The sequence below is a fragment of the Salmo salar genome, chromosome ssa13 (assembly GCF_905237065.1).
Source record: "Salmo salar chromosome ssa13, Ssal_v3.1, whole genome shotgun sequence".
Lineage (NCBI taxonomy): Eukaryota > Metazoa > Chordata > Actinopteri > Salmoniformes > Salmonidae > Salmo > Salmo salar.
The window spans coordinates 8,872,188-8,888,890 of NC_059454.1; the positions used below are offsets into that span (position 1 = coordinate 8,872,188).

At 38.8% G+C, this 16,703-nt stretch overlaps 1 protein-coding gene across 1 annotated transcript in view; it reads right to left on the bottom strand.

Moving 5' to 3' along the window:
- The window catches only part of gnai3 (guanine nucleotide binding protein (G protein), alpha inhibiting activity polypeptide 3), a 64,263-nt gene that overhangs the window by 16,824 nt on the left and 30,736 nt on the right, over positions 1 to 16,703 (bottom strand). The window contains exons 2-3 of the mRNA XM_045692881.1: positions 1,768 to 1,810; positions 622 to 763 (exon numbers count right to left, since the gene is read on the bottom strand). Coding sequence (XP_045548837.1) covers positions 622 to 763; positions 1,768 to 1,810 — 185 coding nt within the window. The remainder of the gene's footprint in view (positions 1 to 621; positions 764 to 1,767; positions 1,811 to 16,703) is intronic.

Sequence of the window (16,703 nt, forward strand, 5' to 3'; positions counted from 1 at the left end):
ACTCAGGGGTGTAAATACTTATGTAAATTAGATATTTATTTCGTCCAAAATATAAATAGTAAAGTACATTACCCCAAAAAACTACTTGAGTAGTACTTTAAAGTATTTTTACTAAAGTACTTTACACCACTGCACTTGGGGCAATATTCTGTCCTGAGATCCATGCACTTACATCACATTTTTGAACAAGCCTCCCATTAAACCGTGTAAATTATTAAAGTAAAAGTCTTGAGTTTCGTCCACTTTCCTCAACTCTAAATCAGACCCTTGGTGAAAATGTGAGACCTGTTCAGTAGACGACGAGAACTGTAAAGACTCAGCTCATCAAATACAGAAGGGCATGAGTTCTTAAACCTTTTTTCAGCTTGAGACCCAAATGATAAATTGACCGTCCTCTGGTGACACAAATCACCCTCCGAAAGGACCCAAATTAAGATGAAATAGCATGCGATTATAGACGTAGCTCATAACTGGCGACCCACCACTCACATGCCACAGAGACACACTTTGGGTCCCGACCCATAGTTTAAGAAAGTAGGGCATCAAAGACATAATACAAACCACTCATTAAGAAAAAGTTGTTTTGCTAGAACATAAAGTTACGTTGTGTTGTGTGCCTACCGCTCGTGCGGCGTCCCCAAAGTCTATCTTTAGGTGTCCCATGGCTCTGATGACGGCGATGATAGACTGGATAGTGTTGCTGTACACCACCACTCTGTACTGTTTACACTCCTCCTCAGAGTAGCCGGCCTCATGGATGATTCTGAACGGGAAAACATTCAAAACATCATGCTAGTTTAGATTTCAGATAAAGTCACTCGGTCTGTTCCAATATCCACACTTGAATATCATTAATAAAGTTGTCCTCCGAAGGGGTGGATGGTGGCGGTCCCCCCCCCAAAATATCATTTTTAAAAGAAAATACAACTTAATAACACTTGGTATGAATCAATGGATTAGGCATGTATTCTACGTAATCTGGACTGTGGAACATTGTCACTCTGGTCTAAGGGAAATCTAACTGAAGTTTTGAACTTTTCTGTACGTGTGACCATTCAAGACAAGACATTTCCCAAAACCAACCAACTGTTAATAGGACTATTGTGTGAGTAAATAGGCATGATTAATGTGGGAATACAGGGTTGGTAGTCTATTCAGGCCGTGCCAGGCTAGCTGCTGGCCTCTGTGGCCATTGTGTTATGTAATGTGTGCTTCTTCCATGGTCTCTCTGCCTGAGTGCCACGTTAAATGAGGCTAGCATCTCTCTACGCCACACACACACATACACACACAGAAAGAGATGAACTCAGCTGGCAATGGAAATTATCCCTGCACCATTAAACCCTCACAAAAAGACAGTAGTGTACATCAACAGCATATTTTCTGAATGCCAGTTAACGGTTTAACTAATCGGGTTAACTGTTTAAGTTAAAATAATCAGTTATATAACTTATTAAAAATGTCAAAACCAGAAATAGTAACAGTAACCTTTTGCCGTGGTTTATGCAAGTTTGTTCGAATTCAGTTTGGACTGCAACGCGCTACCGTCGTGTTGTACGTGAGTTTGAATGCCATTTTGGCCTGCAACATTTCTACCCATAGAAATGGAATGAATAGAACAGTCAAACCGCTCATCACCAACTCATTCTAGTTCTGTGCTGCAACCATCATGGGGATTGTGTGTTTGACATAATGCAGTTTGGAATGCAAAGTGTTCACATCGTGATGTCCTTGTTATATGTGTGTGTGTGTGACACATTAACTTACTTCATCTGCTTCACTATTGTACTTTTCCCAGACTCCCCAGCACCTGAAAAGAAAAAGAGACTCATCAATTACACGAGAACTAATAATGAAACAAAATAAGCCAGAAAAGTACATTTTGAACTGTAGTCTAAACATTTTCTCTCAATTCAATTTCAATTTAAGGGGCTTTATTGGCAATGGGAAACATATGTTTACATTGCCAAAGCAAGTGAAATAAACACATTTACAGTAAACATTACACTCACAAAAGTTCCAAAAGAATAAAGACATTTCAAATGTCATATGTCTATATACAGTGTTGTAACGATGTGAAAATAATTAAAGTACAAAAGGGAAAATAAATTAACATAAATATGGGTTGTATTTGCAATGGTGTTTGTTCTTCACTGGTTGCCATTTTCTTGTGGCAACAGGTCACAAATCTTGCTGCCGTGATGGCACACTGTGGTATTTCATCCAATAGATATGGGAGTCTATCAAAATTGGTTTTGTTTTCACATTTTTTGTGGGTCTGTGTAATCTGAGGGAAATATGTGTCTCTATTATGGTCATACATTTGGCAGGAGGTTAGGAAGTGCAGCTCAGTTTCCACCTCATTTTGTGGGCAGTGTGCACATAGCCTGTCTTCTCTTGAGAGCCAAGTTTGCCTACAGTGGCCTTTCTCAATAGCAAGGCTATGCTCACTGAGTCTGTACATAGTCAAAGCTTTCCTTAAGTTTGGGTCAGCCACAGTGGTCAGGTATTCTGCCACTGTGTACTCTCTGTTTCAGGCCAAATAGCATTCTAGTTTGCTGACTTTTTTTGCTAATTATTTCCAATGTGTCAAGTAATAACTTTGTTTTCTCATGAATTGGTTGGGTGTAATTGTGTTGCTGTCCTGGGGCTCTGTGGGGTCTGCTTGTGTTTGTGAACAGAGCCCCAGGACCACTCTTCTCCAGGTTCATCTCTCTGTAGTTGATGGCTTTGTTATGGAAGGTTTGGGAATCGCTTGTAGAATTGAACAGCTCTTTTCTGGATTTTGATCATTAGAGTGTATCGGCCTAATTCTGCTCTGCATGCATTATTTGGTGTTTTACGTTGTACACAGAGGATATTTTTGCAGAATTCTGCATGCAGTCTCTCAATTTGGTGTTTGTCCCATTTTGTGAATTATTGGTTGGTGAGCGGACCCCAGACCTCACAACCATGAAGGACAATGGGTTCTATAATTGATTCAAGTATTTTTAGCCAAGGGGCCTCCCGAGTGGCGCAGTGGTCTAAGGCACTCCATCACAGTGGTATGTCGAATTTGATGTTCCATTTGATGGCATAGAAGGCTCTTCTTGCCTTGTCTCTCAGATCGTTCACAGCTTTGTGGAAGTTACCTGTGGCGCTGACGTTTAGGCCGAGGTATGTACAGTGGTTCTTCCTTAAAAAGTTTTGGAGTTGATGCCGCAACCTTTTATGGTAGATGGTGGCAGATTGCGTCATTCTGTCATTGCAGCGCACTACGACAAGGGGGAGTCAGAACGCTGATCTATCAGTAGTCTAAACTGTGGCACAAATTGACTCTCTATTCTATTCAGAACTTAATGGAGGTGTTTTCAGTCTCTGGCACTAGAGTCCTGCATCAGGCACACACACAAAAAATGCTGGTGGTGGTCCTGGTGTTGAGAGAGAACTTAGGTCAATACAAATGAGGTAATTACACTTGACGTGTACTCACGATTTTCGGAAAATAGGCACGGTGGCCTTTTGGTTTCTCTCCCTCTAAAAACAGAAACAAATCATTCTAAATAACAAACTGGCTTTATTTAACACAGTGTGAAAGACTGATAGACCCTCTATATAAAGTGAGTTTCTGAAACACGGAGTCCTTTGCTGACGTGAAGAAGAAACTGAATGAAAGAGAGACCAGCGAGGATTTGTCAGCATAAAGCTGAGTGACTCACTCATTCATGGCTTTGGATCAAAATAAATAAGTACCAACATTCTTTCTGAGTCCTTAATAAAGAAATGTTTGGACTGTTTTGACCAAGTTAATCTACTCATGTTGTGTGTGTGTGTGCGCAATTATTTGTGACATTGTGGTTATAATTAAGAATGTAAACAAAAATAAAATCAAACAAATCCTATTCATAATGAATAATCAGATGTGTTTTGCAAGCTTGATTTTTCTTTGTACTCATTTTATATTTTTAGAGACACTACAAAACATACACATCCAAAAGACAACTACATCACACCTGCCCAGACCCACCTGTTCACACCCCCATCTCCAGCGCAAGCATCGCTCTCTGCCACATTGCCTCAAACTGCACCCTTTTGTTTCTCTCTGTCGCCCACATGCACTTTAAACATTTGGATTATAAAGCATTTAAAGGCTGATATTGGTTGATTTTAATACGTCTGACAGCCAAAATTCTAACGCCACCCATCTGTCCAAACAGATCCTCAATGTAGATGGATGATTTTTAATATGTTATTGGACCATGAACAGATATGGCTCATTGACCTATACGGTCCAAATAGTGATGGTCCACACTTCTTTGAAAAAATATATAATAATTGATCAACTCTATAAGCAACACTAAACTCTATTATTATGGTGGGAGATTTTAATACGGTCTTAAATACCTCTATGGACCGGAAAGGAAATCACACTACAAACTATCACCCTCAGGCACTTAAGGAAATCATGAATGTCATGGATATAATGGAATAGTGGATATATAAAGACTTAAATATCCTGACCTAGTGAGATATACATGGCGGGGCTCAATCAAGCTTGTTGTCTTGATTACTTTCTTATGTCATTCTCTCTGGCACCAAAAGTTTGAAAAGTGTTGATAGGGGACAGAATGCTGTCGGAGCATATATGCAGTCGGAATATATATTACTCTTACAGAATTTCCACATGAGTGAGGATATTGGAGATTTAATCAAAATCTATTGGATGATAAAAACAAGTTAACTATGACAGAAGAATCGATAAGACTTTTTCTGACATAACATAGGTACAGCAGATCCCCTTATTGTATAGGACACTTATAAAATGTGTCTTTAGAGGCCATGCAATTCAGTACCAATCTCTAAAACAAAAGCAATTTCGGTCAAAAGAGTCCATATTAACAAAGGAAATGGAATGCTACCAAAAATGATTTACTGAAACTTGTTCGAAATGGAGTCACCCATGATTCACCAAACAATATTTTGAAAGAGGAAGTAAAGTACTTTAAGCATAAATTCTCATTTCAGTCTCCTCCATCCCCACTAACCGAAGATAATTGTATGGATTTTTTCCCTATTAATAATGTAAAATGAACATCTGTACAGAAAGACTCATGTGAAAGCCAAATTACAGAGGAGGAACTTCTTGATGCAATTAAAGCCTTTAAGGCTGGGAAAACTCCTGGGCTGGAATCCATAACAGTGGAAGTATACCAAACCTTTTCAATATACTCAGAGGACTGTTATTAGCATGTTTTAACCACACCTATATAAATGGTAGATTATTGGACACTCAACAAGAAGGTCTGATTTCATTATTACTGAAACAGGATCCAAGTTGTAAATATAAATAAACAAATTTAAAAAAGTAATTTAATAAAAAAAATTAAAATGGGAGGCCTCTTACACTACAGTACTGTGACGTAGAAATTCTAGCAAAATGCTTAGCACATAGAATTAAAGGTATTGTCTGATATTATTCATCCTAATTAGATTTTTGTTTTTACATGGACAATATGTTGGAGATAATATAAGTACTGGAAACAATAGAACACTATGAAATATCTGGGAAACTAGGCCTGGTATTCATTGCCGACTTTGAAAAGGCCTTTGATAAAATACGACTAGAGTTTAAATATAAATGCCTGGAATATTTCAATTTTGGAGAATCTCTTATAAAAATGTTATTATGTATAGTAACCCTAGGTGTAAAATAGTAAAAAATGGCTACATCTCTGAAAGTTTTAAACTGTCAAGAGAAGTAAAACAAGGTTGTCCACTATCGGCATATCTATTTATTATTGCCACCAAAATGTTAGCTGTTAAAATCAGATCCAACAACAATATTAAGGGATAAGAAATCCAGGGCTTAAAAACAAAGGTTTCATTGTACGTTGTTATCTTTTTAAAACCACAATTATAATTCCTCCACAGCCTCAGAGGATCTAGATACTCTTTCTGACCTGTCTGGATTAAAACCAAATTATGATATGTGTACTATATTACATATTGGATCACTAAAAAATACAACTTTTACATTACCGTGTAGTTTACCAATAAAAATGGTCTGACGGGGATGTGGACATACTCGGTATACATATCCCAAAATAATGAAATGATCTCATTCCAATACATTTTAATAGAAAGTTAGCAAAAATAGATACGATTTTGCTACCATGGAAAGGAACTTTGTCTATTTGTGGAAAAATCACCTTGATTAACTCTTTAGTCATATCACAGTTTACCTATTTGCTTATAGTTTTGCCTACACCTAGTGAATTATATGAATTATATTATGATTCAAAACTTAGCATTTTTTAATTTAAATTATTAAAAATTCTAGCAACCAATAGAATGTTATATATGGGGGATACAACCTTCCCAGCTCTGCAGATTTTGCTGTGAGGAGGCAGAGTCATAAGATCATTTGTTTTGGTACTGTCCATATGTAGCTCGTTTTTGGTTACAGGTCCAGGAATGGCTAAAGAATTGCAACATTTACCTGGAGCTAACCATGCAGATGACAATACTGGGTGATTTGAAAAGTCATAGCCAAATCAATCAATAATATAATAATACTTTTAGCAAAAATGTCATCTTTAACTTACAATCTGTAGAAACTATGAGAATAGAAACCACAGTTGAAAAATATAAGGCAAATAGAAATCCTATATGGATGGTGTTAAGAGATAGATGGGAGGGGTTGAATGGAGCTGAAGGGTGGGACTAATAACAACAATATAACAAATGTAAAATATACCTCACGCAACTGCAAAATGTCAGATAAAGCATATAAATGTACAGCATTTGATCATCAACATCTTTATGCTTTCATTAATAAAATAATGATAAAAATACTCAAAATGCAGATGTTTATTTCAACAACTGTACATTTCAGCTACATTTTAGTAGCTCCACGACCACAGGTAAAACCTTGCTGAGATGATCAATGTATTTGTTGCATTGTTGTATGGTCAGGTTCTCAAGCCAAAACGTCTTGATGGCCTTCACCAGTTAATTTTTGCTTGTAGGTTTGGCAGAGTCACGGATTAATGTTTTCAGTTGATTCCAAACAGGTTGTATTGGGTTTAAAATCAGGAGACCTACATGTAGAGATGAAACAAATATTTGTAGATATACTGTAGGCCTACCGTAGGCAAGGTAATGAGTAATGTGCTGTTTAAAGTGCTGAGTCTCACTAGTGGTGAGTAATGTGCTGTTAAAAGTGGTGAGTAAAGTGCTGTTAAAAGTGGTGAGTCTCACTAGTGTTAAGTAATGTGCTGTTAACCTGTCTGGGCTAGGGGGCAGTATTTTCACGGCCGGATGAAAAACGTACCCAATTTAAACAGGTTACTACTCTGGCCCAGAAACTAGAATATGCATATTATTAGTAGATTTGGATAGAAAACATTCTGAAGTTTCTAAAACTGTTTGAATGGTGTCTGTGAGTATAACAGAACTCATATGGCAGACAAAAACCAGAGAAAAATACAACCAGGAAATGAAAAATCTGGTGCCTGTAGGTTTTTCAAGTCATTGCCAATCGAACACACAGTGACTAAGGATTCATTTTGCACTTCCTAAGGCTTCCACTAGATGTCAACAGTCTTTAGAAAGTTGTTTGAGGCGTCTATGATGAACAGAGACCGAATGAGAAGGCTGGGAAGTTGGTAACCCAGGGAAGGATGTCAGTTCATTGGCGCGCATTCACGAGAGAGGAAGCTCTGTTCCAAAACGTTTTTCAAGACAATGCATGAGTCCGGTTGGAATATTACTGAATCTTCACATTCTAAAGGCCCTAAAGATTGATGCTATACAACGTTTGACATGTTTCAACGAACGTAAATAGATTTTTTTTTTTTTTAACTTTTCGTCGTGACATTTTCCTCACGCGTCCTACATTTTGAGTAGCTTACTGAATGCGCAAACAACATGGAGTTATTTGGACATAAATTATGAACTTTATCGAACAAAACAACAGTTGTTGTGGACCTGGGAATTCCTGGAAGTGCCTTCTGATGAAGATAATTAAAAGGTAAGTGAATATTTATAATGCTATTTATGCATTTAGATGACTCCAAAATGGCGGCTATCTGTATTGCGTAGTGTATTTTTCTGAGCACAGTACTCAGATTATTGTAAAGTGTGCTTTCCCAGTAAAGTTATTTTGAAATCTGTCAATGCGGTTGCATTCAGGAGATGTTAATCTATAATTCTTGAATAACAGTTTAATATTTTATCAACGTTTATGACGAGTATTTTTGTAAATTGCTGTACTGATTCACCGGAAGTTTGGGGAAATACATTTTCTGAACGTCACGCGCCAATGTAAAATGCTGTTTTTGGATATAAATATGAACTTGATAGAACAAAAAATGCATGTATTGTCTAACAATGTCCTAGGAGTGTCATCTGATGAAGATTGTCAAAGGTTAGTGCATAATTTTAGCTGGTTTTCTGCTTTTGGTGACGCCTGTCCTTGCATTGAAAATGGCTGTGTGTAATTTTTTGTCTATGTACTGTCCTAACATAATGTAACTTTATGCTTTCGCCGTAAAGCCTTTTTAAAATCGGACAACGTGGTTGGATTAAGGAGATGTTTATCTTTCAAAAATGGTGTAAAATAGTTGATTGTTTGAGAAATTGAAATTTAGATTTTTGCTATCTTGTCAAGCAATCCCGTTACCGGGATGAGAACGGGAAGAGGGTCCCATAGAGGTTAAAAGTGGCGAGTCTCACTAGCGTTGAGTAATGTGCGGTTTAAAGTGGTGAGTCTCACTAGCGTTGCGTAATGTGCTGTTTAAACAGGTGTAGGTCTACTTACTCTGCTGGCGCGGTTTTTTCTGTAGCAAGGGCCACGGTTGACTCGTCTGTGAAGATGACATCATAGAATATCTCGCCAGCTTTGATCCATGCCTGGGCCATGCAAAAGGTCTTTGTCAGACAAAAAAAAACTATATAAAATGTCTTACCAAGTCCACTGTCAGTGTTTAATTATTCAAGACTCCTTTCTCTTCTCTGAGCTGGAGTTCTTTTAAGAATAAACAAGAAGCCATCCACCCTTAATGGGCTATCAGCAGGACAATAGACTCTTGCTGAGTTTAGGGAACTTAAATGTATTAATGGATGTTTGCGAGGCGTGTCACTTCTCCCATCTCTTTTGCATAGACCCCCAAATGCATTGTTTCCTAACCATATCTGTCTGGATCCAGAAATTACTATGGGAATAAATATCACTGAATGACAGAGCTTGGGGACTGGTCTTTATAAATCAATCCGATTTTTATGTGGAATGTTAGGATTATTTTGCTCTTCGCTCGCAGTCACTTAGTAGCCTAGGTCTACTGACGACCGGTCACGTTGTACAGCATCGTATTTTCCTAACGGAAACACTTAGGCCTACATCGGCTACAGTAAGAAATGCATTTTCGTTTTTTTCTTGGAATAGAAACACCATAATATTCATCAAATTAATTAAGCTACATTTCTAAAAATCCATCCCATATGGTCTGTTCTATTCAAGGCTCCCTTTAACTCAGGCCTACAGCTCCATGTCATTTCAATAACTTAGTTTCTCAAAGATGCCCTCTGGTGGGCAGACTAGCACTAACTAACATTAACGGCAACAATGGCTGACACTTAAATAACATGCCATAGAATGACAACTTATAAAGGAAGAACCACATAGTTTTTTTTGTGTGCTCTGGGGCAACGGTGTCTAGATGGAATATGTATTTGTGGTCCTGGCAACTGGACCTTTTTGGAACACCATTATTTTTGTCTTACTGAGATTTACTGTCAGAGCCCAGGTCTGGCAGAATCTGTGCAGAATAGCTAGGTGCTGCTGTAGGCCCTCCTTGGTTGGGTACAGAAGCACCAGATCGTCAGAAAACAGTAGACATTTGATTTCAGATTCTAGTAGAGTGAGGCCAGGTGCTGCAGACTGTTCTAGTGCCCTCGCCAATTCGTTTATATATACAGTACCAGTCAAAAGTGTGGATTCTATATTGTAGAATGTTAGTGAAGACATCACAACTGAAATAACACACATGTAGTAACCAAAACATTTAAAAAATGTTAATTCAAAATATATTTTATATTTAAGATTCTTCGAAGTAGCCACCCTTTGCCTTGATGACAGCTTTGCACACGCTTGGCATTCTCTCAACCTGCTTCATGGGGAATGGTTTTCCAACAGTCTTGAAGGAGTTCCCACATATGCTGAGCACTTGTTGGCTGCTTTTCCTTCACTCTGCAGTCCAACTCATCCCAAACCACCTCAATTGGGTTGAGGTTGGGTGATTGTGGAGGCCAGGTCATCTGATGCAGCACTCCATCACTCTCCTTGGTCAAATAGCCCTTACACAGCTTGGAGGTGTATTTTGGGTCATTTTCCGGTTGAAAAACAAAATGATAGTCCCACTAAGCGCAAACCACATGGGATGGCCTATCACTGCAGACTGCTGTGGTAGTCATGTTGGTTAAGTGTGCCTTGAATTCTAAATAGATCACTGACAGTGTCACCAGAAAAGCACCGCCACACTATCACACCTCCTCCATGCTTCACGGTGGGAACCACACAAGTGGAGATCATCCGTTCACCTACTCTGCGTCTCACAAAGATTGGATAAAAAATCTCAGATTTGGATTCATCATATCAAAGGACAGATTTCTACCGCTCTAATGTCCATTGCTTGAATGTCTTGGCCCAAGCAAGTCTTCATTTCATTGGTGTCCTTTAGTTGTAGTTTCTTTGCAGCAATTCGACCATGAAGTCCTGATTCATGCAGTCTCCTCTGAACAGTTGATTTTGAGATGTATCTGTTACTTGAACTCTGTGAAGCATTTATTTGGGCTGCAATTTCTGAGGGTGGTAACTCTAAATGAACTTATCCTCTGCAGCAGTTAACTGGGTCATCCTTTCCTGTGGCGGTCCTCATGAGAGCCAGTTTCATCATAGCACTTTATGGTTTTTTGCGACTGAAATTTTCCAGATTGACTGACCTTCATGTCTCTTGAAGTAATGATGGACTGTCATTTCTCTTTGTTTATTTGCTTAACCTCTTGGGGCTATGTGGGACGCTAGCGTGCCACCCGTGGTGCACCCTATCAACAGCAGGTGCATTTCAAGAGCGGCAAATTTGAAACCAAATAAATGTCAAAATTCAAATTTTTCAAACATACACTCTTTGAAAGATAAACATCTCCTTAATCTAACCACGTTGTCCGATTTCAAAAAGGCTTTACAGCGAAAGCAAAACATTAGATAATGTCAGCAGAGTACCAAGCCAGAAATAATCAGACACCCATTTTTCAAGCTAGCATATAATGTCACATAAACCCAGAAGACAGCTAAATGCAGCACTAACCTTTTACAAACTTCATCAGATGACACACCTAGGACATCATGTTACACACAGCATGCATTCTTTTGTTCAATAAAGGTCATATTTATATATAAAAACAGCATTTTACATCGGCGTCTGACGTTGACTAACTATTTTCCCCTCAAATGCGTCCCGGGAAACAGTGCATAATTCCCTTTATTACTATTCGAAAACAATTTTTTAAATTTATATTGTCAATCTAACATTTATAGATGAATATCTCTTGAGAACACCTGTCATACCAGATTTTAAATTAACTTTACTGGGTAATCACACTTTGCGATACTCAGAAAATGAGCCTGGAAAACTAGCGCCGCACCATCTTGGAACAATCGCAAGTCACATCTGATCTTGTATAATGTTGTCAATAATCGCCTACCTTTAGTTGTCTTCATCAGAAAGCACTTCCAGGAATCCCAGGTCCACAACACATGTATTTTCGGTCGAAAAAGTCCATCATTCATGTTCCATTAGCCTGCTGTTGGTAGCGTGTCCTAGGGCTGTCTCCCAATGCTCCGACGTGCGCGGGACAGTAGTTTCGGAAAATCTTTTTTTTTCTCCTCTAGGTTCGTTCAAACATGTCAAACGTTGTAAAACATTAATCTTCAGGGCCTGTAACACCAAGAGAGCCAATAAGATTCGACGGGGACGATTGCAGAGTGTTTTGAAACGTTTCCAAAGGTGGGGGTAGACAGGGCCGCCGGCGTCATAATGGTGATGGCCCATCCCCTGTGACCAATTTCCAATGCGTCTCATTCACTGAGTTTCGACTGTATAAGGCTCAAACCACTGTGAAAAGACTGGGGACATCTAGTGGAAGCAATAGGAAGTGCTCAGTGAACCATTGCTCACGGTGTGATTAATAGGCAAAGTGATGAAGTCGAGTCCACAATTCAGAATGACACTTCCTGTTTCAATCGGTCTCGGGGTTTTGACTGCCATATGAGTTCTGTTATACTCACAGACACCATTCAAACAGTTTTAGAAACTTTAGGGTGTTTTCTATCCATATATAATAAGTATATGCATGTCCTAGCTTCTGAGTTTGATTAGTAGGCCGTTGAAAATGGGAACTAATTTTTTTCAAAATGCGCTGTGGCGCCCCCTATCCTAGGGTATCCCCAAGAGGTTTTAAAGAAATATACGTATACATGTATACATCAATGATGTTGCTCTTGCTGCAGGTGATTCTCTGATCCACCTCTACGCAGACGACACCATTCTGTATACTTCTGGCCCCTCTTTGGACACTTAACTAACCTCCAGACGAGCTTCAATGCCATACAACTCTCCTTCCGTGGCCTCCAACTGCTCTTAAACGCAACTAAATGCATGCTATTCAATCGATCACCTCGCTTCATACTCGTCGCCAAACCCACTGGTTACAGGTTATCTACAAGTCTCCGCTAGGTAAAGCCCCGCCTTATCTCAGCTCACTGGTCACCATAGCTGCATCCACTCGTAGCACGCGCTCCAGCAGGTATATCTCACTGGTCACCCCCAAAAGCAAATTCCTCCTTTGGTCATCTTTCCTTCCAGTTCTCTGCTGCCAATGACTGGAACGAACTGCAAAAATCTCTGAGGCTGCAGACACATTCTCCCTCACTAGCTTTAAGCACCAGCTGTCAGAGCAGCTCACAGATCACTGCACCTGTACATAGCCCATCTGTAAATAACCCATCCAACTACCTCATCCCCATACTGTATTTATTTGTTTATTTATCTTGCTCCTTTGCACCCCAGAATCTCTACTTGCACATTCATCTTCTGCACATCTACCATTCCAGTATTTAATTGCTATATTGTAATTACTTTGCCACCATGGCCTATTTATTGCCTTAACTTACCTCATTTGCACTCACTGTATATAGACTTTTTGTTTTCTTTTGTTCTACTGTATGTTTTGTTTATTCCATGTGTAACTCTGTGTTGTTGTATGTGTCAAATTGCTGTGCTTTATCTTGGCCAGGTCGCAGTTGCAATTGAGAACTTGTTCTCAACTAGCCTACCTGGTTAAATAAAGGTGAAATACATTTTTAAAAAACAAGGCACACCAGGTGACTACCTCATGAAGCTGACTGTGAGAATGCCAAGAGTGTGTAAAGCTGTCATCAAGGCAAAGGGTGGCTACTTTGAAGAATCTCAAATATAGAATATCTATATTTTGATTTGTTTAACACTTTTTTGATTACTACATGACTCCATACGTGCTATTTCCTAGTTGTGATGTCTTCACTATTATTCTACAATGTAGAAAACTGTAAAAATAAAATAAAGAAAAACCCTGGAATGAGTAGGTGTGTCCAAATTTTTGCTTGGTACTGTATGTTGAAGAGGGTGGGGCTTAAGCTTCATCTCTGTCTCACCTCCCGGCCTGTGGAAAGAAATATGTGCGTTTTGCCAGTTTTAACCGCACACTTGTTTGTGTAGATGGATTTTATAATGGTCTTATGTTTTTCACCCAACACCACTTTTCATCAATTTGTAAAGTGCCAAAATGAGAAAAGCTTTTTGAAATCAACAATGCATGAGAAGACTTTGCCTTTGTTTGTTTGTCAATTAGGGTGTGCAGGGTGAATACGTGGTCTGTCGTACGGTAATTTGGTAAAAAGCCAATTTGACATGTGCTCAGTACGTTGTTTTCACTGAGGACATGTACGAGTCTGCTGTTAATGATAATGCAAAGGATTTTCCTAAGGTTGATGTTGATGCATATCCCACGGTAGTTAATGGAATCAAATTTGTCTCCACTTTTGTGGCTTGGGGTGATCAGTCCTTGGTTCCAAATATTGGGGAAGATGCCAGAGCTGAGGATGTTAAAAGAGTTTAAGTATAGCCAATTGGAATCTGTGGTCTGCATATTTTATTTCATTTAGGATAACATCAACCCCACAGGCCTTTTTGATTTGGAGGGTTTGTATTTTGTTATGTAGTTCATTCAACGTAATTGGAGAATCCAGTGGGTGCTGGTCGTCTCATGTATATGTTTTTGCTGTTTGTTCTTTGTTATAGAGCCAAAAAGATTTGTTTATCCATGCATTTCCATTTTGGATAGATAACTCATGTTTGTTTAGTGTGTTCAAATTTTCCCAGAAGTGGTTAGATTCTATGAATTCTTCAATTACATTGAGCTGATTTCTGACGTGCTGTTCCTTCTTTTTCCTTAGTGTATCTACTCTATCGTTTAAGGCACAGGCTCAGGTTTTCTGGGTCTGTTTTTGGTTGGATAGGTTTCTCAATTTCTTTTAGGTTTTTGCATTCATCAAACATTTTGTCACTGTTGTTAATTTTTTAAGGTTGTCTACTTAAATGTTTAGATTTGATAGGCAAACAGGAGGTCAAATATACGGTTTCGATTTTCTACTTCCAAGGTTACACCATTATTACAGTGAAACATTTTGTCCAGGAAGTTGTCTAAAAGGGATTGAATTTGTTTTTTTGGCAGGGTTCCAGACTTCTTTCCTTCCTTCTATAGCATTTCTTAATACTATTCAGTTCCTTTGATGCCTCGTGATTGAGTATTGCTCTGTTCAAGTAGACTGTGATCTGATAGGGGTGTCAGCGGGCTGACTGAACGCTCTGACTCTGGGTTGAGATCTGCGTCTCGCTCTCTCTCTCTGTCTATTTTAAGTCTTCTGAAGAGAGATGAAATACAGATGAAAGGTTAGGCTTGGAACCTCTAACTCTGGCATTTTGACTGGTAAAAACTCATGGGTACACTCACAATGGCTGCCTGGTATTGTGATGCATCTAGAGGCGAAAGAAACGCACACCAATTTAGGCAAGGTGCTGGGCTAGCGGAGTAGAACACTTGAAAAATTAAAAGGAGAGCCGCACAATCTAGGAGCTCAGATGCAATAATTGAGTATCCAACGTTTCGACAGACAAGCTGTCTTCATCAGGGTATTGTGATGCAATCATTTCCATTGTGATGTAGAATGTTCCTTCAAATGATATTATCCTTTTCACACGTACCAACAAACGGGTGTGACTCTACAGTGGTCCCTGCAGCGTACACTCAAACCGATGTGATTAGAACACTTATTTACAATATCCAGTTTCGATTGACGCAACAGTCAACATTTGAGCTAGGCACACTGTTTTTTTCAAAGAAACATTATTGCACAAACACAGTCCTTACAAAGTTATGTTCTGAATGTGACCAGTTTATTTTGGGATGGAACGTTCAGACATTCACAGAGGTAGCAACAGCATAACACAATCATCCAAACCGGAAAATATAGGCTACGTTAGTCCTAGCTTTAACTGAGGAAAGATTTATGTAACACAAGCTGTCATATTAAGATAACTCTCAGCTGACAGAAATCACAATATGAATTAGCTAATAGCAATTACTATTTATAATACATCACGGGTGAGCTCAACATTCATCGAAATAATTGAGTAAAACAGTTTAAAATCGAAAGTAATCGGACGATGGGTAGTTTTCGTGCGCGTTGCCATGTTTGTTTTTCGCGTCAACCAAAGATAATAAGAGGAGACAAGATGAGTTTGGTCTGTTTGCAGTATGCATGTTGAAGGGGGTGTCGTCTACCGTCATTCACTTCCGGAAGTTTACCCGAAAGATGAGTGAACCATTCCTTTGCCTCATAGCATCTTTGGTCTGACAGACATTTACGTTTTTTTTTTTTACATTTTAGTCATTTAGCAGACGCTTTTATCCAGAGCGACTTACAGTAGTGAATGAATACATTTCATACATTTTTTTCTCCGTACTGGTCCCCCGTGGGAATCGAACCCACAACCCTGGCGTTGCAAACACCATGCTCTACCAACTGAGCCATACAGGACCGTGACATGCATTGTATAATGTCAACAAACATGGTGCCACACATAGCTGGTAAATAGCTTAGCATTAGCTCATTATAAATCACTACAACCTTCAAAAAAGTATTTTACACACATCATAGGTGTCCAGTACAATCTATGCAATAATCGGAATGCATTATTTGTCCCCAGAACTTGAAAACATGTGAATAAAACTGTATATACATTATGCTCCATACATTACATACATACATACATACATACATACATACATACATACATACATACACTTCATGCTAGAGTAGAAATGACGACAGGATATACAGAAAATAAGGCCCTTACTTTGATAGGAACGCACATGTCCAAAGTTAGTATTTGTAAAGAAAACAACAATGGAGGCAATGCGAGCGCCAGCCCAAAAAATTGCCAGTTCGAACAAGACTGCGCCTTCTAATTGCAGTCGCTGTATTCATCATATATTATTATACCTTTATTTCAACAAGGAACACAGACTGAGACCAATGACTTTTTTTACAGCTGGGCCCTGAGTAT